Here is a 26837-nt window from a genome sequence, read left to right as displayed (position 1 = left end):
AAAAAGTTAGGAACACTGACCAAGTGTGGTGGTGCATGTCTTTAATCCCAGCACTCAAGAGGCAAAGGACAATGGGTTTCTCTGAGTTCAAGGTCAGCTCTGTCTACCTAGGGTGTTCCAGGCCAGCCAGGGCTACATAGAAAGACCCTGTCTCAGAAAATTAAAAAAATTAGGAACATTTGTTAATATGCATAAAAGTGGAATGAGAAATCTGTTATATAAAAATGCAGATATCTATCTATAACACATACATATCTCTATATCTATGTCAGTATCTCTGTATATGCATGTATCTGTCACCTACGTCAGCAATTAGCAGTTATCAAAAGCTTTTCTAGTCTCTGCTAGATCTGGGCATTTGCTTTCTCACCCCACCCAACACAGATGCCATTGGTCTTTAAGCGATAACAGAAAAGTGGAAAACATTGAGTTTGAAATATTGGAGGTGCCTGTGACTTGCAGTGTGGAGACCCCAGAACAAAATATACTTCCTCGCAATAAAATGAACTGTGACTTATAGTGTGACTAGGTCTACAGATCTTTTTGAGTTGTAACTACACGTGCCTTGATCCTTGACTGGCCACAAGCCTCCAGGACAGGAGAGGAGTGGGGCCAGAATGTAATTAAAGTTTAGGTTTCCCAATCTTAAAGAGTTTAGCTCGAAATGCCACACCCTGCTAGCTAGGGGACAAGGAAGGACTAAAACACAGGTGGCTTTCCAAACTACAGCACAGAAACTATCAGGCCCACTTTCTTTATATATATATTTTATATATATTTAAGATTTATTTAATGTGTATGACTGCTTTGCCTACATATGTGTCTGTGGATCATGTGTGCTTGGTGCCCACAGAGTCAGAGGAGAGTGTGGGATCCCCTGGAACTGGAGTTATGGGTAGCTATAAGAGTTGTAAGGCACCATGTGGGTGTTGAGAACCGGACCTGGGCCTTCTTCAAGAACAAGTGCTCATGACTGCTGAGCTAGCTCTCCACCCTCCCCACCTCCTTCTAAGGCTAACCTTAGCTCCTCAGCCCTTGACATTTTCTTCTGATACTGCTTCCCTGGGCCTGAAGTTTACGCTTCCTGCATTTCTCCGCAGTCTATTTTGTCCCCCTTTGCTCAGGTATTCTCAGGTCTCCCCTTCTTGACCCACCTACCACTTACCTGCATTTCTTGGTTTGGGGTGGGGGTTGTTTTTGTTTTTTTTTTTTTTTTTGCTACGTAGCTAAGGCTGACCTTGAATTCCTGATCTTCCAAAGTACTAGGATCACTCGTGTGTGCCTCAGAACCCTAGTATAAGATTCACTAGGAGAGCTTTCATGGATTGAATTCCCTGCCCTCCCACTCCTGACCACACCCACACCCTCCATGCCTCCTCGCCACAGCTGCACCTGCTTCCCAGGCACTGCCACCGCAAACATTTTCTACATGGAGGGGATGTCATTGTCATCCGTGCTTTCAAACTTCTCAGACAGTTTGAGTCCCCTGAGCTCAGTGACCAGCCAGGTAGTGGTAGCGCACACCTTCAATCCCAGCACTCAGGAGGCAGAGACAGGCAGATCTCTTTGAGTTCGAGGCCAACCTGACCTACAGAATGAGTGAGTTCCAGGATAGGCTCCAAAGCTTCAGAGAAGCATCAGACCGAGATTCATCAGCAGGAGGCAGCTTTGGACTTTCAGGGAGGAGGGCAGGAAGCATTCTGAAAGCCATTATTTCATCTCCAAGGTTCCCAGGATTTGTCAGGAATGGAAATGTGTGGTCCAAGCCTGAAGGGTTGGCCTGCGCTGCTGGGAGTCTCCGCTAGCTCCCACCTGCATCTGTACCACCTCGGAGGCTTTTTTCACCCTAAAAGCCCCCTTCCTAGGCCTAGGGACATAGCCCAATGGGAGAGCACTTGCCTAGCAAGCTAGAGGCCTTGGCTTCAGTCTCTGCTCACACAAATAAGAAGCTCCTTTCGCAACCTGTTTCCCCTTTCTCCACCTTTGTCAGTCACATCTCAGCCACTGGGGAGCGCATACTTTTCACCTGCCCAAGATAAAGTCCCGAAGATGGCGTGTGCCTTCTTCCCAGCGTTCAGGAGGTCAAGGCTGCTGGGTCTCTGAATTCAAAGGCTAGCCCTAGTCTACATAGCAAGTGAGGCCTGTCTTTTAAAAAGTAAATACATAACTTACATTGCACAAATGAAATAAACTTGAAATAGGCGATGAGGAGAACGGTCATTTCCTTCATCTCTGAATGGGACTGCCAGAAAGTGGAAGGCTGCTGTCTTCTGTCTGCTGGCCCTGCTGTAATAAATGACTGAGCCCTGTTACAGGGCACATGGCAGCTCCTCAGTGCCCCATCACATATACAGGTTCTGGCTGTTTCTCATTGTTTCAACCCTGTGACCTCCACGGTGGATGTTAGGACTCACTAACATTTTCACCCTGGTGATCCTAACTCACTTCAAGGCAGGCCTCCCATAGTCCAGGTGCTAGGGTATCCGGTATATCCCAGAATTCCAGCTTGAAGGTAGGGCTCTGGCTCAGGCATCCTCAGGCTTATCAGATGATATTGCATTGTGATAGTAACAATCTGTGGTCTCCCCACCCCCTCCTGCCTTTAGGTGCACCCTGCCCCCACCCTAGGCTGTCCAGCCAGGAGTAAAACTATCACATTCCTGAAGGGAGGGAGGGCTTTGTTCCTAGGCCTTAGGAGACTTTGTGCAAATGTTGGCTTTAGTGGTTCCCACCTGTGGTTCTTCAGACTTCAGCACCAAGCTGTCCCAAGGCACAGACTTGCCTGAAGTGGGCTGCATGAGGAAAGAATACTAAACACAGAAGTATATGAATTAATAAAGAACATACAACCTTTAATGCTCTTTTAGGAGCTTAGTTACTGTTGTTATTTTGAGACACTATCTTTCTATGTAGACCAGGCTAGCCTTGAACTCACAGAGATCCTCCTGCTTCTGCCTCCTAAATGCTCAGATTAAAGGCAGGTACCACCTTACCAGGCAAATTATTATATATGTACTTGTGTATGCTATATGTATTATAAATTTACATATGAAGTACATGTAGAGGTTGAACACCTTTGTGGAATCTGTTTTCCCACCCTTCCATACGCCCCAGGTTTAGCTTATCGGGTTTGACTGGCAGATGTTCCAGCTGAGCCATCTTGCTGATACCTACTTTTATTAGTTTCTAAGATAGGACTTTGTTAAAAAAAAAAAATCAACAACAACAAAGTACGTATTACACAAGGTCATTCTTATTTTATAAGACTCTCCCACACACAATTTTAATTCTTTTAGTATGCTTTAGAGCTGGGCATAATAGCACACACTGAGATCAGAGTGATACTCAGGAGGCAGAGGCAGGGGGATGACCACAGGTTCAGTCAGAATGCCTTGTCTAGTGAACTCCAGGCTAGCTGTGCTACAGTGTAAGATGCTGTCTCCAAAACCACGCACATATAGATAACAAAATACTTTTAGAGGTCTTTGATGTTGGTTGGTGGATGCGTGTCACAGCCGTTCTGTTTGTGTGTGTGTCTAAGAATCTAACACTCCTCCTAGGTCTGTGCTTATGAGTGGCACCATTCTGTAGTTTCACTTTACACTTTGGGTTTTCACTTCCAATAAGGTGGCCAGTTTAGCCACATGATTACTATTCTATTTTCGCTGTGAATTGCCATGATGTTTTTTCTTTCTTTTTTGTTTGTTTTGTTTTGTTTGTTTGTTTGGTTGGTTTTTCGATTTAATTTCTCTGTAGCTTTGAAGCCTGTCCTGGAACTTGCTCTGTATATCAGGCTGGCCTCGAACTCACAGAGATCCACTTGCCTCTGCCTCCTACGTGCTGGGATTAAAGGCTTGCGCCACCACCACCTGGCACTATGACTTTTTTTTTTTTTAACCAGACTCCCTGCTGGCCATTTGTGTCACAGTATTTTGCTGTCCAGGCATGCTATGGTAGTAAAAGGTCCCTGATATGTGTGAGGAAGGTCTCTAGTAGCTCAGGCTGGCCTCAGACCTGGTATGTAGTTGAAGATGAGTTAAGCTTCAGCCCTTTCTGCCTTCACTTCCTAGGTGCCTGGATTATAGTTGTGTGCCCAGATCAGTGTGTGTGCTGGGGACTGAAGCAGGATCTGCATGCATGCTAGGCTTAGCCTGCTTCTGTGTTTCCATAACACCACACCCTAGAAAGAGAATCCTGAGTGGAAGGAGTGGTGTGCACTTCGTATTTTATAAAATCTGTCAGATTGCTAGGAAAGGGGCCACACTGATTCTGACTCACACCCAGCTAGCTCCTCACCACGCTCCACTAATGGAATGGGCAGGAAAGCGGTCTCTTGTTATGATTCTAATTGCCATTTCCCAATAAACAAGTGAGGCTAAGTTATCTTTTCATATGTTTATTGACCATTTGTGTTGTTGCTGCTGTTTCTGGGAGTTTTAACAAATGTGGCTTCCCTTTGCTTTACAACCAGAGGTTGTGACAGACTGCTTCCTGTGTGTCCTGGAAGAACAGCCTGTGAGTGTCTAGAGGGTCACCTCCTGCAGGGCAGTACATCATTTAATAAGTAATCGCCCTGCACGCCCTGAGCAGGGGCCTCCTGTGAGGGTCTGTGGATGCTGAGGTGAACGAGGTGTGATCTCCTGAGCAATTTGCCGTGGAGACCAATAAAGCTGAGCGCAAAGCAGCAGCCCCATGGAGTGGGTGCCACCTGACCGGATGTCCCTTGCTCTTGGCATGCTCAGCTTTTGCCCTTGGGAGTGCCTGGCCACCCTGGATAGAATAGGAACATTTGCAGCTGCCACAGCTTTACTGAAACATTACCAAATGGCTGAGAGCATTTTAAAGGGGCTCCCGTGAAGGCCATAATCAGAAAAGGCCTCCTAGGTTGACCTTTGCACATCCGGGCTTTGGAAAATGTCAGAAAGGGACTGCCGCTGTGATAAGTGGAGGGGCTGGGGCGGTTTCTGGTGTTTGTCTTGAGAGGGGGTTTCAGTTAACCCGGGGTGGCCTTGAAACTGTGAACTCTTGATCCTCCTATTGCCATCTCTTAAATGCTGGGATTACAGGTGCAAAGGCTTACCTTTGGGTCGGTTTGTTTGTTTTGAAACGGGGTCTCCCATTGTAGCCCAGACTGTCCTGGAACTCAGTAGGTAGCAAAGCAAGGTAGAAGATTGCACACTGGAGAATTCACTTCTGGGCACAGAGAGAGTAGCTCTCTGAGCAGTCCCCACTTCTAGTCAGGAGAAAACAAGTGAGGGTAGTAAATGTCCCCAGGGTGCAGCTGCTGGCTATGGCTAATGACCTCGGGGAAGGGGTGAGCTTCCCTGACCTCTGCCTGTGCCCGGAGCGTTACCTTCACCACAGACCTGAAGTGCAGCCTGACATTGGTTATATTTGGTTTGATGCTTGGGGCAGCACCTAGTGTCCCCTACATGTGCACACTAAGCACATGTTCTACCACTGAACTGAACCCCCAGTTCTGTAATAAGTTTCTTTATCAGGGCAGCAAGATGGTTCAGGGCAAAGGACTTGCCACCAAGCCCGATAACCTGAGTTTGGTCCCTAGAACACACCTAGTGAAGGAAGAGAGCTGACTCCTTTGGTCTGTCCTCTGACCTCCACAGTGGCCTAGGGTAGTTAGAACAGAGCTATAAATGGCCTTAGGAAGGTCCCCTGGCCAAAACCAACTCCCTTTCTCAGGTTACTTCTGTCTGGCACCCAGACCTGTTTTCTTTGGTGCCTTGAATTCAGAAGGGTGGCCCCCTGGCTTGCTGACCTCCCCTGATCTTGTCATCTGGGCGGACCCTCAGACTCATTCCTCTCAGTGCTGCTCCCCAGAGCCCTTGCCCTGACCTTGATTTGCTGTTTTCTCAGGGCTAGGTCTGAAGTTGTAAAATTGGTTTAAGATAATGCCGGAGTGGAAATCTGTAGGCCTGGTTTGTGAGTCTTAGCTTCTGCTCCAGATTAGTTGATCAATTCACTGTCCTGATTTATAATGTGATAGACATAGGTTGCCCAGCTCCAGGAATTCTAGACATTTATTGTTCAGGGGTGGGAAGAGCTGGAATCATAATCCGTAGCCCTCCGTCACCTGTACTGCTGCAAACATCAGTTCTAAATTAAATGTCCTAAGTGATGTCTCGGAGCTCACAATCAAGAGAGCACCCTTAGGAAAATGCTTATGAGATAATCTGTAGGTCATTTGGGCTTGGAGCTAGAGTCCCGCTTTTCAGTCTTCACTGTGCCCCTCCCTTCTCTGTTGTTTTAGCTCCTGATTCTAAAGGCCCAGAGCTGGACAGGAGGGGCTCATGAATATAATCCCAGTATTCAGGAGGCAGAGGCAGATGGATCTCTGTTCAAGGCTAACCTGGTCTATATAGTGAGTTCCAGGCCGATCAGAACTACATAGTCATAGCAAGAGCAACTCTCAAAAACCAAAATAAAAGGGATAAGGTAGATGCCTAGCATGCATAAGACCACCCCACCCCCTGCACTGTTCTTAAGAGGGCTGGGGTGTGGTCCAGCAAGATGGCTCAGCAGGTAAAGGCACTTGTTGCCAAGCCTGACAACCTGAATTCAATTTCTGGGACCTATATGGTAGAAAGAGAGAACCAGTTTTCCGAAATTATCTTCTGACCACACATCCACAAATGCAATTTAGGGGCTGGAGAGAAGGTTGGGAGCTTAAGAGTGTTGACTGCCCTTGCAGAGGACCCTTTTGTCCCCATTTCCACATCTGTGGGCTCCCAAGTGCCCGTAACTCCGGTTCCACGGCATTTGTCTAATGGCCTCTTCAGGCCCAGGCCATTGTGGGTCCCTGCACTCTCCTGCACACTCACACATATAATGGAAAAACAAAAATAACTAAAATCCTAGAAGAAGACCAGGGGACTGGAGAGATGGTCAACAGCTAAAGGACTGGCTGCTCTTCACGGCAGCTCACAACTGTCTATAACTCCAGTCCCAGGGATCTGACACCCTCTCCAGCTTCCATGGGCACTGCATGCACATGGTGCGCAGATGTAAGCACAGTAAAACACCCAGAAAAGGAAGTGGGCTGGGGGTGTGGCTCAGTGGGTAGAATGCTTACCTATTATGCAGGTAGTCCTGGGATCCATCCCCAGCGATGCACAAACCAAGTGTAATGATGCTCACTTTTAATTCTATCACTTGGGAGGCAAAGGCAGGAAGACCAAAAGTTCAAGGCTAGCCTGAGCTACTGGAGACTATCTCAAACACCTGGGCACGGTGATACACACTTCCCTGCAACCCCAGCACCCGGGGGCAGAGGAAGGAGAAGAATGCAGGTTCTAGGCCAGCCTGGTCTACCTTGAGTTCTGGTCCAATTGAGACTGTTTCAGAAAAAACCAAAAACAAAATAAGCAACCAGGAAACACACACACGCGCGCGCGCGCGCGCGCGCACACACACACACACACGCACACACGCACGCGTACGCTTTTGCCCATTGATCAGGGAGGTCCCCATGAGGTCCTGCTCCTAGGGAGAAAGGGCCCTCATGCTGTAGCTCCACGTGGGCTCAGGTCTATTAGAGGGAATTAAGGAGCCTTAACTCAGCATTGACTAAAGGCCCAACTTATTGTGCTGGTGACACCGACTATCTCAGAAACACACTGCGTGGTGGAGGAGGCTGGAAGACTGAGTGCGCTAGGCTGTGTTAGGCAGACCAGATCTGACCAGTGCTTTCAGAGCTTAGAGGAGGATCACGACCCCCTGGGGGGTGATAGGGAAGCTCCCGGAAGGGGGCTTCCTTGGAGACTTCACCAAGCGTAATTCAGGCAGTTCGGAAAAGGAGTGGGCGAGGAGAGGAAGACTCAAAGCTGCTGGTCTGTCTGAGACAAGAAACACGCAGTACAGGGTTGGGAGGGTATGTGAGAAGAGGGGGCTGCTGGTTCGACCATCGGGGACCTTCCTGCCATGGTGAGAAATTGGGCTGTCTGCAGCTGGAAGCAGAGAGAACCTGACCTGCATTTTAATGTGCCAACTCTCGGTGTGGTGTAAGGGGGCTCAAAGAGAAGGTTTTCAGGAGCAGGGCCAGTAGGCGGCTGTGTTTGACCTTTACTGAGGGTCAGGTAGAACAGGCAGAATTGAGAGAACTTACTGTCCCCAACTAAGAGTGAGTTCCAGGCCAGCCTGGGGAGAGTCTAGCTTGTTTTTTTTTTCCCATTGGTTCCTGTGGTGGGGGTTACCTCTAAGCTTTCTGTGTACCCTACTGTGGGGAAGAGCATTTTGCAGGAAGGGGTACTTTTTGCTTGGTCTGGGGCAAGCTGTTCTTGAGCAGCTAGCATTAAGCCATGAATGACCATGGGGGAAATAATAGAAATAGACAGGACCTATAGCAAGACCAAGACAAGGAGAAACAGAAGCGGTCAGCTTCCTGAAGAACTTCCTGGGCCAGCCAGAGAACATTCCTTTTGTTTTAGTTTTATCTTGAGGCTTGGTATCTTGTCAGTTTAGGCTGGCCTTGAACTCAATATATAGGTGCGGATGAAGTTATATAAATGTGGGTGATTTCGAACTCTTGATTTCCAGCCTCCACCTCCAATGTGCTAGGATTACAGGCGTGAGCCTGAGAATCAGCTCTCCCTAACTTCAGCCCCTCACCCTGACCTTCCAGGTTTCACCTCTGCAGTCAGCTACGGGGAGTAGGGTTTTGTTGTTTACAGTGCCACGGCAGGGGGCACTCCCCATTGCCCTGGCACCGCCACGCTTCCCAGCCTGTATCAGCCAACAGGCAGCACCTGTCTTTATTTGTGTTCCAGCTCAGGTGGGCTGAACAAAAGGAACAACGCAGTCCTCTCTGTGTATATTTAAATCTCGATGCAATTTGCAAGGAAATGGGGGGGGGGAGTTCAGACAGCAAAGGTAGTTAAACTTACTTTATCATCCTGAGGGTGCTCAGCTAGGTGTGCTGTCCATCCCACAGGTCCAGGGCCAGCCTGAGGTGAGAAGGGGAGGCCAGCTTGGGTGGGGGAGTTATTCTAATAATAACAACAAACCACCATCACCACCAGTGTGTTCGAGTGTGTGTTGCCCTCAGTCACTCCGCAGGCATCCAGGGACAGGCTCCTGGACCTTTTCTGAGTCACTGAAGCTCTCATCTCGGGGCAGTTGCCTCAGCAGGCTGGATATCAGCCCCAACCCCCGGGGGATGTTTGAAAAGCACTCGGCCTCTGATAGGAACCGACCTAAACTTAGCCCAGAGCCCCCCACGCTGCAACCCTGGCACTAGGGTCACGTGGAGCTGTTTGCTTAGACATCACTGCCTGGGGCGTATTAATCACATTGGGGGAAATTGAGTGACAGTTCAGGTGATTGGAAGCTTCCACTGGGGTTGCAGCTCTCACTTTCCAAACCCTGGGGGTAGGAAGTCCGGAAAGGACAGAAGGCTTTGATTTAAATGTTCTCTTTCGGATGGAAATGGAGGCCATCCTGTTGTTTCCAGCTGTAGCCGAGCTAGTCTGCTTGGGCTCCTCCCATCGTCTCTGGACCCTGAAACTCATGTCTGCCTGCCTGAATCAGAATGTTGGTCCTCTGAGCCTTTCTCTGACCCCTGGATCCAGGAGGAAGGGTGGGGAAAGGGTGGTGTACGTGGTTCCTCTTGGCCCACTCTCCTTGCTTGAATGTGATTAGCACCTCTGTGGATTCAAGTTTCTCCAGGGTGACAACATCCATCACTTGAGCAAACTTGCCCTCAGAGTCTTTCTGCCTAAGTGTCAGTCTCTTGGGCTTCCTTTGATCCCGTCTAAGCGAGCAGATGATGTCCCATTAGACTGGCTAGAGAAGCTAGGTGGTCACCTAGGATCCTGTCATCACTGTCAACACCCTGCCCAGTCTCAGACCCCACACACCTCCCGTTGATTTTCTCTGGCTAGGGCAAGGGAGGTCTGAATCTGTGCAGCACAGCCTTCCCCGGCCCCTGCAGTCTCTCCAGCGCGTGCCTCTTGCCCTGGTCCTCAGGTGTAGACAGAAGTGGAACTGCAGACCTAGCAGCCTTGTGATATCGGGAAAGGAGGCTGGTTTGGGGGCTGGCTCTGTGCTGCAGAGGAAGTAGGTGGATGTCTGGCCAGGAAGATGGTAGCAGGAGCCCACAGGCAGGCCCGGTGGGTTGGGGCTTTCAAGGGTAGGAATGATTAAGAGGATTGGAAGCTAGGGACGGCTCAGGGATGGGTGCTTGGGCTAGACCAGGATGTGCAGAGATAGGGAGTAAGCGAGAAGGTAGGACTGGGTTCCTGGCTGATCCTCCAGCTTCTGTGTTAGACGCCGATAGTGAGAATTCCCTCACGTACAGCAGCTCCAGGCCACTTCTCAAAATAGAAATGTATACGGCTGACCCTGTGCATCTCACATCTGTCCTCGCCGTGCTCCCAGGAAGACAGTGCCATTGCAGGTGACCTCCAGATCTGCGCACCCTGCCCTAACGCGTAGAGGTTATGTCTATTCCTGGGACGCAGCCCCAGAATCTTCCTGCCTTTGAGGTTCTGGCAGCCTCTGACTTCCCTCAGCACATGTAGGAAGATCACTACCACATAATTTACTGTCTAATTGCATGCTGTCCTGCATGGCGGCTGTGGTTTATATGTGGTGGGTCCTGGGCACACAATTAGGCTGTGAGTAACAGAAGCATGGCAGCTCATCTCTTCCACCTTCTTGCCCCTCCTCAGAGCTCCTCCCCCTGCCGAGCTATTGCAGGTGCTCCAGGCTCAACGATCCAGGTCCCTGTGTAGGTGTGTTTCTGGTAGGCTCACAGTTGACTCCAGGAAATGGATGTGGTCAATGAGGGTAGGGTGTGTGGCATTAGACCAAATACTGTTCTTCTGAGCTGGGGACAAGGTTCTGTTGCAGAGCCCCGGGTTTGGGCAGGCAATGTAAAATCAATCAGACTGGCACCCATGGTTGCCATGGTGACCCTTTTGCCTTACTTTTGAGGATGGATTTCTCTTTTAGTCTGAATCATCTGCCTGAGCTGTGGGAAGCAGGCTTCCCAGCCCCCCACCCTCTGCTGTCTGCCACAGGGAACAGATTGTCCATTGCTTTGATTTCAACTCAGGACCTAGTCAGACAGTGGTTGAAGGGAAAGGCCCAGGAAGTGTGGTGGCCCTCCTGGGACACCTGCATTGAGGTGAGGGAGTGCCCCCCCCCCTTTCTAGGTCATGTCATTCTCACCTGGTGGCTCTGACCCTTCTGGTGGGCTCAATTCTCTTACGGACCCAGTTCCTTGCTTGTATCCCACAGTCTGAGCTTTCTGAGGTCTCCCCACTTGTCTGATGTTAGAATTGCCTACGGTGGTTTTAAGAGTTCTGGCCCCCATCCATGCCTGCTAATCCATGTCAGCAGGGCCTAGACATATGTGTTTTTAAATCTCCCTCTGGGCCTCTCTGGCAGGGTCACCTGTGAAGGACCAAGGGAGAGGATGCACTGCCCCTTGCTGTGACCCACTGACCTTCCTGGGCTCCCAGGAGCCTCGAGCTGCTGGCTGCTTAGTCTTGTTGGGAAGCTTCTGGTCCTGGTGGTTAAGCTAAGTCTTGACCCCCCACCTCATCCCTCAGGAGAAGCCAGGAGAGAGAGAATGACAAGAAAGGGGGGAGATGTTGCCATAACAACCAGCTCCAGGCAGAGGCCTCCCTTCCAGGGGCTGGTACTTTACCCCAGTCCTGGTGGTTACCATGGAGATGAGGTACTGAGGGACGGGGGGGGGGGATATTTACCCCCACTTGAACACTAGTCAGGAGTTGCCAGAAGGCAGACCATCTCTAGGTGGGAGCACTGGACCCCTGTCAACTTTGAGTCCACCAGTCCAGCCTTTGCTCTCCTGGAGAACGTCTGACACCTTCTCCTGCTTGGTTGCTCGCTCTGTGGCTGTCTCCTTAGCAACAAGTCCTGCTAACTCCACGCTGTTGGCTCTGAGGCTATTTTTAGCTTCACTGCCAGCAGCAGATCCTGGTCATTTGCTCGCAGCCTCCATATGGGTTGCAGGGGGATAGGAAACGAACATTTCCTGGCAGCTTTGGAGAGCCCTAAAGCAGGACCCTCCTGGCAATCATTAGGATGTCTGCTATGGACAGGATCTGCCTGCAGCCTGGAATGTGGGGAAGGGTGTAGATGAGGCTCCTATGTAATGTTGCATTCAGTTCGGCCAACACAAGTTATTCCGCCATTGTTAGCAAGGTGTTCTGTCCATAGTTTCCACAGGAAGCCGAGGAAGATCCCATGCCTGCCTCTAGGGAGCTGTAATCCCACGGAGATGAGTCCAGTCCTCTTTAAGAGGCAAGGCTGATAGGAGATTTTACAGTGGAATGGCAGGGTGCAGGAAAGGAGGGGAGATAAGGAACAGTAGAGGAGGTAAGGAGGAGGGGCTCAGGGCAGCCCTATCCAGAACTTTCTGTGATAATGGGATTGTTTGCATTCTGTGCTGCGCACCCAAAATAGTGGCTCTTGGCCGTGTAGTAGAATGTGGCTACTGCAGCCGAGGACCTGTGGTTTAATTTTCATTTAATTGTGATTAATTTAACCTGCTACATACAGCTAGCGCTGCTTCCCTGGACAGCCCAGAGTTAGAGGAGCTTTGTTGGTAGGGGGAGAGAACTGGCTTAGAAGGCAAGGCTAGTAGGGTTCACCTGGTGGAAGTTGAAAGGGAAGGGTGCTGTGGGAAGAAAGAGCAGAATGTGGAGCTATGTGTTGTTATTAGGGGGACCTCCAGAGTTGTGGGGGCATTGGATGTCCTTTGGAGTGTTGGCTGCTTCACACTGAGGCTTCTGTGCACTGAAGGGCAAGTTCACAGCTGACATTCATCCTGACCTCATAGCCTTTGCTCTAGGAAGGTCTCCCTGTCTGGGACCAGTGCAGTTAGCTGTACAGAAGAAAAGATGTAGTGATTTCCTTTATGTGGCTTTATAGGAGCTGTAGGTGGCTCCTGTCCCCTGTACGTGAAGGCAGCAACAATCCCTCCTTCCCTGGGGCATTGCATGCTGCAGGCACAGTACTGGGGGCCACGGCTTTTCAAACAGGTGTGACTGTTACTACTGACCCCCACACAGTACTGCTCTCCACTTGGTGATCTGGCCTGGAGATTCATCTTGTTTGTGTTTGTTTTTCAAGACAGAGTTTCTCAGTATAGTCCAAGCTGTCCTGGAACTCACTCTGTAGACTAGACTGGCCTCGAACTCACAGAGATCCCCACGTCTCTGCCTCCCGAGTGCTGGGATTAAAGGCGTGCCACCACCGCCCAGCTTCATCTTATTTCTGTATAGCTGGGAAACCAAGTTTACACAGTTCTTACCTTGTGCTCCAGTGACCCGGGACAGCCATGCACAGTGGGACTTGCTTCACTCGGAGCATGACACCTGTCCCCATGTTTGCTGGCGGTTTATTGGAATGAGTACCACTGGAAAATGTAATTAAAATGAAGTTTTCCCGATGAGGGTTGAGAGTCAGATGTCTTTTAAGAGGTGCTTTATCAGCTCTGGTGGCTTGAGTCAAGACAGAACATGGCACTGTTCTGAGGCCACCTTCTCTGCTGGACTGTGGCAGATCCTCCCTCCCCCCATGGCATCCTCCAGGCTCTCGACATCAATCACATCTTCTGTCTAGCAGCATAGTCGTAATGCAGTTTCAAGAACACGGCTTGTCTTGCCTGATGCTGCTATTTTAAGTTGATTAGCTTCATCTGAGTCAAAAGACCTCACAAGGAACTCCCTTACTTTGAGAAGTCAAAGAAAATCTGCTTTGTATGTGGACCAAGAATGGTTCAGTTCAGTTCTGAGGCCAGGCATCCTGGCTGCACGGAAAGGTGTCTGTCTGAAGAAGTTGCAGAACTCTATAGGGTAGAATTTAAGGTTGTCAGCCACGCTCTGTAGACCGGTGAGATGTGAAGAATATCTGAAAGCCAGGTGTGTGCTGCACACCTGGGGGGAGATGAGCTCAAGGCTAGCCTTGGCTACAAAAGGAGTGAGAAGCCAGAATGGTTTGCATCTGAAAAGAGCAGCCAAGCCGGAAAGCAAGAACTTTTTGAGAGGTCTGCGGTGTTATTGTGCCTGAGGAGGTTGCAACAAGCAAGTCTTTCATGTCTTAAAGGTCAGAGGGCAGCAAGAGGAGTCAATTCAGGACTTCCTTCCTTGGGAGGGGGTGAGGGGGTGTGCTTGGGACGAAACCATGGTTTGAGCATGTGGTCTACCGTGGAGCTAGACCCCAACCCCAAGCTCATGGCTTGTCTTCACAGCTTGGGCGGCCTGGAGAGCTGGCCCAAATAACATATCCTAGGCGTAGAGGACCTTGAGAGTTTTCTGAGGCAGGAGGATGGCTCCTTCTTTTCTTGTTGGGGAAGTTTATTGTACTCCTAAGGTTTTTGTTCTTTTTTTTTTTTGAGACAGAGTCTCACTCTAGCCCAGGCTGGCCTCAAACTTGAAGTGATCTTCCAATCTCTCTGCTTCCTAAATGCTGGGATTATAGTGTGCACTGCAGGCTTGGCCCTGCCCCTACAAAGTTGCACATGGAGAAAGCCCATTCAGTTGCTTACTTGCTCTGGGGGTCTCCGGAAGGGTGAGTAGAGCCCCGGGTGAGATGGAGGGGGGGTCTCCCTCATAGTTCATCCCCTCGCCTCATTATACCCATCCCTGTTCCAGCTGGTATGTGCCAGCTTGCCGGCTGTGAGCAGGCGCCTAGGGAGTTAGCTCATTGTCTTCAGGGTGTTGGTTTTCCAGGCCTTCAGAGGGCAGATGTCATCATGAGACAAACAGACTTATTGGGGTTAAGTGGTTTGTGTCGAGGTTGTGGTTGTGGAATCAGAACTTAAGTCCGGATCTTTGCACAAGTGTACCGGCCACACAGCAGTCTCCTGCTGGGGGCATTCACCTTGCAGACTGAATCCTGGCTAATCTTTGTTTTTCTCGAACATCTGCCATGGTACAGAATACAGCCGTTCACAGGCTTGACCTGTTCCCACTGTGCAGCCTCGTCCTTTCCTAGCGTCGGAACTGGGAGAGGCTGGCAGAGCTTTTTTCTTGCCATCTGACCTATCTTATCCTTCTTGCTGCCCCCCTCCAATTCCTGGTCCACTTCTGATCTCGTTTGCCTCATCTGTCACCCACACCCTTCATCTGATGCCATCTTCTGCCACCTGCTTCGTGGTTTTGGTAGTTATTGACACGGGTTTGCTTTCAGTGACACCCTCCATCTCCCCAAGTCTAGTGGAATGGGTCAACTTCCTGAGAGCAGGAACAAGTGTCCCTCCCTGTACCTGATGCTTCAGTGCTCCTAAAGGGGGCTGGGAATGTCTGCCTTAGGGTTCTGTGCCTTTGCTTCGAGTGACTTGAAATGGCCTAGACTGCACCTGGTGGTTCCTGGAGCTATCACACGCGCGTGTATGCTTGTGTATGCCTCCATGCCGTAATTGTTGAGACAGGGTTTCATAGCGTTCAGTCTGGTCTTGAGCTTGTGTTAGTCAAGGATGACCTTGAACTCCTGATCTTGCTGTCTCCCAAGTGGTAGGATTACAGGCGTACTTCACCCACATAGGTTTTTAAGTGTCCTCTTGGGAGTGAAGGCCGTGTTCCCCTGTAGCGTAAACTGAGAGGGGGGGGACTGTGTCCCACAGCATTTCTTGTTCTGGGGCGCCCCAACCTGTGTGTGACACCTTCTATTCACCAGCGTCTATATCCAGACTTTCCCTAAACTGCGTTCGTTAAACTCCAGGCTTCATCTCTAATCTGTAAACTTGTTCGTGCGTGCGTTCTCTCTCTCTCTCTCTCTCTCTCTCTCTCTCTCTCTCTCTCTCTCTCTCTCTCTCTCTCTCTCTTTCTTTTTTACTTTGCTCGTGCTTCTGTGAAACTCACTTTCTACAACTTTCTCGCGGCACTCTCAAGTTGTCTGAAGTCTGTGCTTCTTGTCCCACCGCGGCTGCTCTGGGCTCCTCGCAGCCCGCACACTGCCCGCCTCCCCCAGGGCCCCCATCCTTCTCTATACCCCCCATCCCCAGAGTTGGGGGGAGGGGGCAGGGCAGGCAGCCCGCAGGAGCTGGCAGGCGGGGCGGGGCCCTGGGAACGGACTGGCCAGCCTCGCCCCCAGGCCCCCTGCGCCCCTCGGGCCGGGGTGAGGGGCTGGCCCAGCGCCAGCGTAGGAGGCCGGCCCCCTCCCCCGGCCCGCGCGTAACCAACCAGGAACTCCAGCGGGGCCCACGTGACCTGGAGTTCTAGACAAAGAAAATGTTCCCTCCCTCCCCCCCAGCGCCCCCTCCCCCTCCCTCTGGCCCCCTCCGCCCCCAGCCCCAGCGCCCCCTGCCCCTCCCCCCAGACGGGCAGCTATTTACCGAGCTTCGGGCCGCGGCTCACACCTGAGCCGGACCGCAGAGGGGCTGCACCTGGCCTTATGGGTAGGTTCCTGGACGGAGCCCTGGGGATACCGGGGGCGGGGAGGTGGCAGGGCCGGTGGGAGGGTCCCCGCAGCCCTCAGTATGGCAAAGAGTCAAGTCAGCCTCCCTGGCCCACCTGAGCTCCGGGGGGGTGCCCACTTAGGTCGTCCCACTCACTTTTGTGTTTAGGAGCTTCAAGGCCCCACTCTTGACTGGCCTCATTTGTCACCGGGCACGCACGGGGGACTGGAAGATCAGTCCTGATAGTGGTAACTGCAAGCTGGGCGCAGACGGCCCTACTGAAAGCTGGAAAGAGTTGGGTTAGAAGCAGCCTGGGCTGTAGCTGTTGGCAGATGGGTGCCTGGCAGTTCTTGATGACCTGTGTGCCTTCTTGCGGTACCATGTTGGTTTCAAGGCCCTACCAACTCTAGGACTCTGGAGAGGGACAGTTTCCTCCCACGGTACACCCCAGTATTCCTGTATCACTAGGCCGGCATCCGGAAAGAAGTGGCGGGTGATGACAAGGAGTAGTGCTCACCCTCAAGTTCGAGAAGAGTAGCCTGGTGTCTTAGGATACTGAGATAGCCCAAAGCCGCATGGGCTTGGGGCAAGAGGCAGTTAGACCTCTGACCTTTGGAATGGGAGTCTCAGAGGGAGGTGGAGCCGGTACAGTTGCCTGAGGAGGCGGGACTGGACAAGGAAGCTGTAGGCAGCCGGGTTACCAGCAGCTTTCCTGGGCCGGAGGACCCCTAGGCCGAGCAGCTTTCTTGAGTCATGGGTATTGGGGGATGGTGTTGTGTCCCGCCTGGACCCTGCTCAGTCTCGGGGCTTAGAGACCAAATGCTAGAGCCCCTAGTTAACCCTTCCCTTTCCTATTGTCTGCTTGGGGGGTAGGGGTAGTGAACGTGGGAAGGAGGGTGGTTCTGCTGCCAGGCTCCCTATTCTAATGAGCCCCTCCCCCACTAGCCGTGCTGCCCCTTCTTCCCCTTTCCTCTGGCCTCCTGCTGCTAACCCCCTCTGCTGTGCTGGTCCTGGTGGAGGCAGGCCCCCTTCCTCCTCTGCCAGCCCAAGCTGTGCTGGGCACATGTTCAGCGCTGGTGGATTGGGGGTGCTATGCAGCTATCAGCAGCGGCATCTGACTAACCGGGGGAAGTTGTGGGAGAATTTTCACCAACTGTAGTGAAGGGGGTGAGGAGAAAGACAAAGGAGCTGTGGGGGGGATAATAAGGGTGGTGGCAGGCAGGACTGTCTTAGAGACTTGGCAGCCTGGGGAGGAGCCTTCTACCAGCTACTCCTTGCTGTGGAAATGGTATCAGACCCTTTTCCTCTGCAAGCTGCACGCCTCTTGCTGGCTGAGGAGCCTCGCGGGGCCTGCACACCAGGTCTTTGGGTCATCGGAGGCAGCCACCTAAGGCAGGGTCTGTCTGGGCTGTCAGAAGTTCTAGAAAGCTTGGTAGGAAGAAAGAGACAACATCTGGGCAGGGGTGTGTATATCTTTGTGTGTAATTTGCAGGTAGTGATTCCAGCTGAGGAGATAGCTTCCAAGAGAAAGGACTTGCCTGGGGGCCCAAATTGGTGTGCCTTTGGGGGAGGCGATGGCTAATTGATGGCCGGAAGGGGAAAGCAGCTGGCCAGGTGAGGGTGAGGCTGGGGAAAGTTGAGCAATTGCCCTGCATTCTTCCCTGGCCTAGAGCTGGTCTTCCCGGCTGTATCCGTCCACCTGGGATTTGTTGAACCAAGAGAAAACACTCAATTTCACCTTCTGTTTTAGGGATCACCGAAAGAAAAGGGTTGTTTTGCCCTGAGGCAAAAACATGAAGATTGGAATAAAATGTTACTAGATCGCTCACCTCAAAGGTGACCCCGTAAGCAGCTTTGCTTTTGTGCTTGTGAGGTGACAGGCCTTCGGAGCATCCTTGGAATCTTTGATACATACTGATTCAGGCTCTTCATGGGTCAAGAAAAGTGACCAGAAACCTTGAGTTTGAGTGTTTAGGTTGGAACAACTAAGAAAAGGCTGGGCCAGTCGGCTGGTAATGAGTTGCCGTGCCAACGGGATGGCAGGGCACATAGGCACTCCTAGCTGGTAGTTTTTTTTTTTTAAAGAGCAATTTCAAAGTAGTCCAGGCTGGCCTCCCAATGAACAGTTCTCCTGCTTGTGCTCAGACTATAGCTGTGCATACTACACCTGATAAGGTTCTAAGTTTTCCGATCTTTTAAAAAATTACATTTACTCAAGTGTGCTTCCTCCCAGCCTCATGGTATGACAGTGGGGATGAGGGGCAGCTGGCTGGAGTTCGTCCTCCTGCCAAGTGAGGCCTGAGGCCCAAGTTCAGTTCAAGGACCTTCACCTGCTTAGCTAGTCCCCCTTTTCTTTTAATCTTGAGAGTTAGCTGCCATAGCTCCACCTTTCGTGGGGAAAGCTATGTGCAGAAAATGGGGGTGGGGCTTTGGTAGAGCACATAGGTAAGAGTACACAGGCTTCAGGTTCAGTTCTTGACACAGATTTTGAAAAGGTTGGGCCGGGCATGCTGGTGCACACTTTTGATCCCAGCAAGAGCTCTGAGACGAGGTCATCCTGGTCTACAGAGTGAGTTCCAGAACAGCCAAGGCTACACAGAGGAACTCTGTCTCAAAAACAACAGCAACAAACAAAACCAGGAAAGGCTTCTCCTTCTCCCTGCTCTCTCCGTTCCCAGCTGGTATGGTGAAAATGGGTGCAGAGCCTTGAATTTTGAAGATGGGTGCTCAAGGTTTACTGATGGAGGTGAGCTGATTGGTCCCCAGAACTTGGCATCGAGCCTGCACTTCCTAGAGGTCTTGAGCAGTGATTTGTTTGTTGTTTGTTATTTATTTGAGACAAGTCTGTCTATTATGTTCAGCTCTGGCCATCCTGGAGCTTACTGTATAGACCAGGCTGGCCTCAAATTCACAGAGATCCACCTGCCTCTGCCTTCTTAAGTGCTGGGTGTGTATTAAAGGTACATACCCAGCGTGCCTGGTTTTGAACAGATTATGGGAAGGAATTGGGCTCGAGGGTCAAGTGTGCGGAAGGGTGTGGAGAATAAATGAGAGTGGCTGGTTTGTTGGCCACATGGCAGACAGCTCCTGATCAGGGTGCTCAGCAAAGAGTTGAATGAGCACACGCATCAATGATCAGAAGGCACACCTGTAGCAGCAGTCTGCTGTGTAATGAGTGAACCTAAGTGGCATCTGCATAGGAACAGGCATTTGCAGTGTTCTCTGTTACATTGTCGGAGCAGATCCAGGGCATGTACTCTTTTTTTTATTTTTTATTTTTGGAGACAGGGTTTCTCTTCGTAGCTTTGGAGCCTGTCCTGGAACTAGCTCTTTTAGACCAAGCTGGCCTTGAACTCAGAAATCCACCTGCCTCTGCCTCCTGAGTGCTGGGATTAAAGGCGTGCGCCACCACCATCCAGTGGATGCACTCTAAGAGATGGCATACAGTTGTGGTCTGGAAGCTAGGCAGGAGGAAAATGCAAAGCTCACATTCTCAGTTGGGAAGCTTAAGATCCTTCCCTGAACAGTGATGCTCAAATACCATTTGAGATGCTAGCCCTTCTGGTGTAAACCTTTAACCCTAGAATTTAAGAGGTAGGGCAAGAGGATCAAGAGTTCAGGATCATCCTCAGCTACAAGCATGTTTGAGGCCAACCTAGGCTGCATGAGATCCGGTGTCAAAAAAGCCAAAGGGTAGACACATGGCGAAGATGGTACTTTCCTGGAAGCAGGAGGGAGAGCTGAGTAGGCCTTCCAGCTTCAGCAGTTGTTTACTTTAGCTGCTTTGGCTGATGGGAAGAGCTGCTATCTCCAGATCACTGATGGAGGGTTGAAGAGTCTCTGAGTGTCACAGAGCCTTGCTCATTCCTGGAGAGGTCAAGGTGACTTCTGTCCCCATTTCTCCAGGCTGAGAAGAAAGCCAAGGTGATTGCAGTGATGAATGCTGTAGAAGAAAACCAGGCCTCTGGGGAGCCTCAGAAGGTGGAGGAGGCTAGCCCTCCTGCCGTGCAGCAGCCCACTGACCCTGCATCCCCTACTGTGGCCACCACCCCTGAGCCAGTGGGGGCTGATGCTGGGGACAAGAATGCCACCAAAGCAGCTGACGATGAGCCTGAGTATGAGGTGAGCAGGTGGCCTCTCGGCGGCCTTGACGCTCGCTTCTGGGGTCTTTTTTTTTTTTTTTTTTTTTTTTCTTTTTGGTTTTTCATGAGAGGGTTTCTCCGCTCCTGGGGTCTTGTCGCTGACAGCTGCTCCTCCCTCTTTCCTCATGCTGTCTCTTCCTGGCTGCTTGCAGGGCTTCATGGGGATACTGACTGACCTCACCTCTTCATTCCCACTGGGCTTTCTCTCCTTCCCTCATGCTCAGGACTGGGGTTGTGCTCTGGGAGGTTTCAGGGTGATGGGACTTGTGACTGCTGTTTAAATGACTTTTGCTCCTTGGCGCTCCAGGATGGCCGGGGTTTTGGCATTGGAGAGCTGGTGTGGGGGAAACTTCGGGGCTTCTCCTGGTGGCCAGGCCGGATTGTGTCTTGGTGGATGACAGGCCGGAGCCGAGCCGCTGAAGGCACTCGCTGGGTCATGTGGTTCGGAGACGGCAAGTTCTCAGTGGTGAGTTGGGCTCTTGGTGGTCAGGAGGTGGGGGAGAGAATAAGAGGGCTTGGTTCTGTGGCCTAGATTCTGCTCGGTGTAGAATATTCTAGAATAAGGGCATTAAAAATATACTGTATTTGCCCTCATGTATGGGGTTCAGTGGAAGAAGCCATAGTGGTCATTGAACTGAGCAGAAAGGTTGCTGGCCTGTCCCTTGCCAGGGGCCCTTCAGTATTTTCCCACTCTTGCTCTGAGCTCCTCTGTTCCTGTTTGTCACTTTTGTCAATGTCTCTGGTCCCCCAAGGGCCCAGTGACTCTCTAGTGTTCTCTTGGTTAGCAGTTACTAGGTACATGGCTTAACTGTATAGGGAACAACTGGATGTGGTAATTCTGCTGAAGCTGGAGGATCACAAGTTCAAGACCACCCTGACCTACACAGAGAGTGCCAGGCCGTGCAGTTGTAGGATAAAACCATGTCTCACAGGAGAAACAAACTGAGGGTGGCTTTGTCCCTAGGTGTGCGTGGAGAAGCTCATGCCTCTGAGCTCCTTCTGCAGTGCGTTCCACCAGGCCACCTACAATAAGCAGCCCATGTACCGCAAAGCCATCTACGAAGTCCTCCAGGTGAGCGTGTCCCCAGCAGCTCCGGGGAGCTTAGCTCGTGGGGTTCCCAGGACTCCTGGAAGTTGGAGCCTGCTTCACCTGGACTGAGGCCGTTGGGCAGGGATCTCCACTCTCCCTCCTGGCAGTTCTCCTGCCCACTGCCTGTCTCTCTTTGCTGCTCTAAGTTGGGTTTTACTTGTCATCTAACTTGTCCCTACTTTTCCCTGCTAGGTGGCCAGCAGCCGTGCTGGGAAGCTGTTTCCAGCTTGCCATGACAGTGACGAAAATGACTCTGGCAAGGCTGTGGAGGTGCAGAACAAGCAGATGATTGAGTGGGCCCTTGGGGGCTTCCAGCCCTCTGGTCCCAAGGGCCTAGAGCCACCAGAAGGTAAGTGGTCTCTTCCAATGCATTCTGGACCTGGAGACCCCACAGTGAGGCAGATAGAAATTGCATCCCAGGCTCCTGTCACCCCAAGGGTGTGCTACTCTGCCTTTCCAGAGTACCCTGTCATCCTTTGACTCACCAGAACCCCAGAACTGGAGCGGGAAGGAAGCATCTGGGGTAGTGTGGTGCCCTGCTGTGGGTACCAGTTACAGGATCAGCCTGTAACTAGTGTGGTCACCTGTCTTCTTGGTGCAGAGGAGAAGAATCCATACAAGGAAGTTTACACAGACATGTGGGTTGAGCCTGAGGCAGCTGCGTATGCACCACCCCCACCAGCCAAGAAGCCCAGAAAGAGCACAACAGAGAAGCCTAAGGTCAAGGAGATCATTGATGAACGCACCAGAGGTAGGAGCCGGGCTTTGGAGAGGGAATTGAGAGTCCCGAGGGTCGGACATCACCTGGGTGGGTGTCCGCCCTGAGCCGTCTGGGCATCCTCCTAAGGTAGGCTTTTGTCCTCTGCAGAGCGGCTAGTGTATGAGGTGCGGCAGAAGTGCAGAAACATCGAGGGTAAGTGTGGCCTGGCCTGGAGGGTGGGTGGTTTGCTCCTCACAGTCAGTGTGGCCATAGTTGTGGAGTGGCATTGGCATGGGTTCTTGGGAAGGTTGGAGTATTGTGAGAACAGGGAACTATCTGCACAACCCACCGTCTCCATCCAACTGATGCTCCTGTTCTTTAGGATTTGGGAATACCCCCAATGGATTCAGAGAAGGGTGGTCCTTGTGGCCTTGGTTGACCTTGACTGAAGTCGACCTTGCCATTTTCATTCTTTACCGTTTTAGCTGGTATCCACCTCCCCTAATCCAGTGGTCTTGTCATTAGGAACAGGACAGGACAGGAGGACTGCCCGAGGAAGCCCTGCAGGGCAACTTTGACCCACACCATGTTCTCATGAATGGGTTTTGTCCCTGAGTTGTCCTATTCCTGGGTGGTGGTTTAGCCGAAAGAGATGAGTGAGCTTCTGAGATTAGGAACCAACTGCTACCATTCAGTGAAAATATGCAGGCTATTTTGTGAATGAGCACACATGCATATATGTGTTATGCGTGTGTTTGTGGAGGGCCCAGGCTGATGTCAGGTGTTCTCAACTGCTCTCTGTCTCATGAGACAGGGTCTCAGTGAACCAGGAGCTGTGAAATTTCATCTGAGCTGGATGGCCAGTGTCCCCACCTTCTCCCTCCCCACAGTGGGATTACACGCATAACACTGCTATGCCTGGCTTCTCCCCACAGTGGGATTACATGCTATGTCTGGCTTTTTTCCTTTTTTTAACTTTGAAAATTTCGTGTGCATATACAGTTACGTTTACTCCCAGTTTGCCCCGTGACTCCCACTAGACTTGACACATGTTCCTTTCATTGTCTGCCCCATGACTCAGAGTCCAGTTGGTGCACTGTGCCTGACTTTTTAATATAGGTGCAGAGGGTCTGAACTTGGACCCTCATATTTCCTTGAACCGTCTGTGTCCGCAGACCTTTGCTGGTTTTGCCTTTGTCTCCCGTCCCTCAGGCTTGTCTTGAACTCACTTTGTAGTCCAGGCTGATAGTAGATTTTTTCTCAGCCTCTCAAGCGCTAAGGTTATGGCTGTGAGCTACCGGTGTTAGCTGCTGTTGTGGCAGCGCTTTGGTGGATGTTGTATTAACTGGACTCTAGCCCCCAGTGGACAGGAACTCCAGGGATGGCTGGATGGCTGGGTGGCTGCTCATGGCATCCTGTTATCTTACAGACATTTGTATCTCATGTGGAAGCCTCAATGTCACCCTGGAGCACCCACTCTTCATTGGTGGCATGTGCCAGAACTGTAAGGTAGGGACACAACCATCCTAAAGAGGTGACCTCCTTGCTGTCATTTGGCGTTGGGACCCAGCACCCGACTGAATGTGAGGCAGAACCCACAGTGCACTCAGGCTCCAAAGACGGAGGCTTGTTCTGGTTTACATCAGGAAAGATCCTTGCACGCTGGAGTGTTGCCCCACGTGGGCAGGAGTGGGACTTACAGCGATGGGTGAAGGGTGGGTGGCAGAGAGGCAGGCTGACTGAGAGGTGAGTTGCCATACCCTTGGGAGCCCCTGCAGCAGGCTGCAGCGTGGAACTATGGGTGGGCGGTTCCCTTCTCCACCTTGCTTTCAGGGTTGGAGCCTGTTTTCCTTTGGTTCTACTGCCCCACCCCTGCACTGGTGCTTCTGACCCTTCACATTCCCCCTAGAACTGCTTCTTGGAGTGTGCATACCAGTACGACGACGACGGGTACCAGTCGTATTGCACCATCTGCTGTGGGGGGCGCGAGGTGCTCATGTGCGGGAACAACAACTGCTGCAGGTGAGTGCTCGGGCCCCACCCACAGAGCCCCAGGCTGGGTCCTCACTGCTCACCTGCCACCCATGTTTGCACCAGTGCCCGCTGCCCCAGCCAGCACTCCTGCCTACCCCTATACTTTAGATTGGGTCTGAGACTCCGCCCTATTCACTGGGCTTTCTTCCAGGTGCTTTTGTGTCGAGTGTGTGGATCTTTTGGTGGGGCCAGGAGCTGCCCAAGCAGCAATTAAGGAAGACCCCTGGAACTGCTATATGTGTGGGCACAAGGGCACCTATGGCCTGCTGCGGAGACGGGAAGACTGGCCGTCAAGGCTCCAGATGTTCTTTGCCAATAACCATGACCAGGAATTTGTGAGTACTGTCCAGGCTGTGATCGCACCTTCCTGAGGCTGGTCTTTGAGAGCAATTCAGTGAGCTATGGGGCCTGGATGGCTTGCAGAAGGGAGCGAAAGGTGCATGAAGTTGTGCAGATCAATCTAGGAGTCCTATAGTTCTCAACTGAGGGGCCAGTACAGGACGGGAAGCTGGGGCAGACCCAGACATGGACCTGACTAATGGCATTCACCACTTAGGACCCACCGAAGGTTTACCCACCTGTCCCAGCTGAAAAGAGGAAGCCCATCCGGGTGCTATCTCTGTTTGATGGAATTGCTACAGGTGAGTGGCATGGGTTCTGAGGGACTGGCCTGTGGGGAGTAGAGTAGTATGTTTGTGGATCTGGTAAAGCTAAATGACTTAAGAACTGGGAATGGTAGTGCGGCCATCATTCCAGTATGTGGACAGAGGCAAGAGGGCCAGGATTTCATTCATAGGCTACACAGCTAGTTCAAGGCCGCCCTGGGTTGTGTTTCAAAAATCAAACAATGGCAGGATGATTATTGCTTTTTAAGGCCTGGCATGGTGTTCACACCTTTAATCTCAGCCCCCAGGAGGCAGAGGCAAATAGATCTCTGAGTTTGAGGCCAGTTTGGTCTATATGGCAAGTTCTAGCCAGCTGAGGCGACATAGTGAGGCCTTGTCTAAACAATTAAAACAGTATCATGTTACACCTAAGACTGTAGAAGCTCCCTGAGAAGACCTATTGGGAGCATAGAAATGGTGCCATTGTCCCTCATTTTTTATGCCCCTCCCTGGGTAGGCAGCACTGATGGGGAGTCTGGTAAAGAAGTCACCTTAGCTAGTTAAGGAAAAACTAGGGCTGGAGAGAAGGCTCAGAGGTTAAGAGGTCTGCTCTTCCAGAGGTCCTGAGTTCAATTCCCAGCACCCACATGGTGGCTCACAACCATCTGTAATGAGATCTGGTGCCCTCTTCTGGCCTACAGATGTACATGCAGGCAGAACACTGTATATATGATAAATGAAGGGACTCTGACATTTGCAGTCCAAGATGGGGAAAATCAGCTGAGGTTGAGAAGTGGTTCTAGGGGGATGTTGGGGAGCTGGGCCAATGGCGAAGCCTTCTTAGAGCAAGTGCTCTTCCATCGTTTCATATGACGACATAGAATTTCAACAGGAAGTAATAGGTAGTAAGTCAGCACCACAGTGAGGTCATGGAAACTGAGAGGAGAAGGCCTCTGAAGAAATAGCTATTCCCTCTGGACCTAAAACCACCTGCTGTGTTGGTTAGTCTCCTGGCTTTAGCTACCTTTCTCATAGGCAGAACTGAAGCACAGCCGTATTGCTTGTCTGTGCTTATCTGCTTTGGTCAAGAAAAGATATCAGGGAGCTTTATGTGGGCAAGGTGAAACTCATGCCTACACGTGGCCCCATGTGCAGTTGGCAAGACAAGTCTTTAAGACCAGGTATCAGGTTGAGGGCTCTGGGTGATAGTCCTTGCTCTATGCTGGCTGGTACAGGGCTCCTGGTGCTAAAAGACCTGGGCATCCAAGTGGACCGCTACATTGCCTCAGAGGTGTGTGAGGACTCCATCACAGTGGGCATGGTGCGGCACCAGGGAAAGATCATGTACGTCGGGGACGTCCGCAGCGTCACACAGAAGCATGTATGTCTGTTTGCGGGATGTCTCTTTTCCCCCAGTGCCTCAGCTGGGAATGTCATCACCTTCACCTCAGTCTGTCCATGTTTTCCTTCTCACTCTCTCTCTCCTCCCGCCCTTCCATTTTACTTCTGTGGCTTGTGCGGGTGATGAACAGATTAGAAATGGAATTTGGGGGCTAGAGGTAGAATTATAGAACCCTTGTCCAGAGGCCTTGAAGCCCTGGTTCAGCCCCCAGCCTGTGTAAAATGGAGAGTTTGCTGTTCTCTGGTGGCTTCAGGGCTCTTTGGGGTAATGTGTTCTGGACTGGAAAGAGGAGAGGCTGTCATCTAGGTGCTTCTAGCAAATTCTTTTACCAGTCTCCCATTGCAGGGGGTTAGGGGGTGCTGGCAGTCTTCCCCTTAGAGCCTGGTGCCCTTGTATAGATCTCTGCACCTCCAGGGGGCATTCACGGGACCCTGGCAGTTCCCCACCTTGGGAAAGGCTGAGGGTTTGTTTTTTTTT

The 26837-nt window shown here is 51.3% G+C and overlaps 1 protein-coding gene across 6 annotated transcripts in view; it reads left to right on the top strand.

Annotated features, from left to right (window-relative positions):
- Dnmt3a (DNA methyltransferase 3 alpha) overlaps positions 1 to 26837 on the top strand; it is a 109960-nt gene that overhangs the window by 71899 nt on the left and 11224 nt on the right. For 5 of the 6 annotated variants that reach the window (XM_050125869.1, XM_050125871.1, XM_050125868.1 and 2 more), the window contains 11 exons: positions 20294 to 20509; positions 20837 to 20995; positions 21494 to 21601; positions 21812 to 21968; positions 22221 to 22370; positions 22488 to 22532; positions 23749 to 23828; positions 24229 to 24341; positions 24505 to 24688; positions 24910 to 24994; positions 26194 to 26339. In XM_050125869.1, the coding sequence (XP_049981826.1) occupies positions 20294 to 20509; positions 20837 to 20995; positions 21494 to 21601; positions 21812 to 21968; positions 22221 to 22370; positions 22488 to 22532; positions 23749 to 23828; positions 24229 to 24341; positions 24505 to 24688; positions 24910 to 24994; positions 26194 to 26339 (1443 nt within the window). Of the gene's footprint in view, positions 1 to 16255; positions 16388 to 20293; positions 20510 to 20836; positions 20996 to 21493; positions 21602 to 21811; positions 21969 to 22220; positions 22371 to 22487; positions 22533 to 23748; positions 23829 to 24228; positions 24342 to 24504; positions 24689 to 24909; positions 24995 to 26193; positions 26340 to 26837 lie in introns of those variants that run through there. The other variant, XM_050125873.1, reaches the window with a different exon arrangement.

This window comes from Alexandromys fortis, unplaced genomic scaffold (assembly GCF_014885135.2).
Source record: "Alexandromys fortis isolate MF-2015 unplaced genomic scaffold, M_Fortis_MF-2015_v1.1 scaffold_252, whole genome shotgun sequence".
NCBI lineage: Eukaryota > Metazoa > Chordata > Mammalia > Rodentia > Cricetidae > Alexandromys > Alexandromys fortis.
Note: the sequence above shows the minus strand (reverse complement) of the source record. Positions and strands in the feature narration are given on the sequence as shown.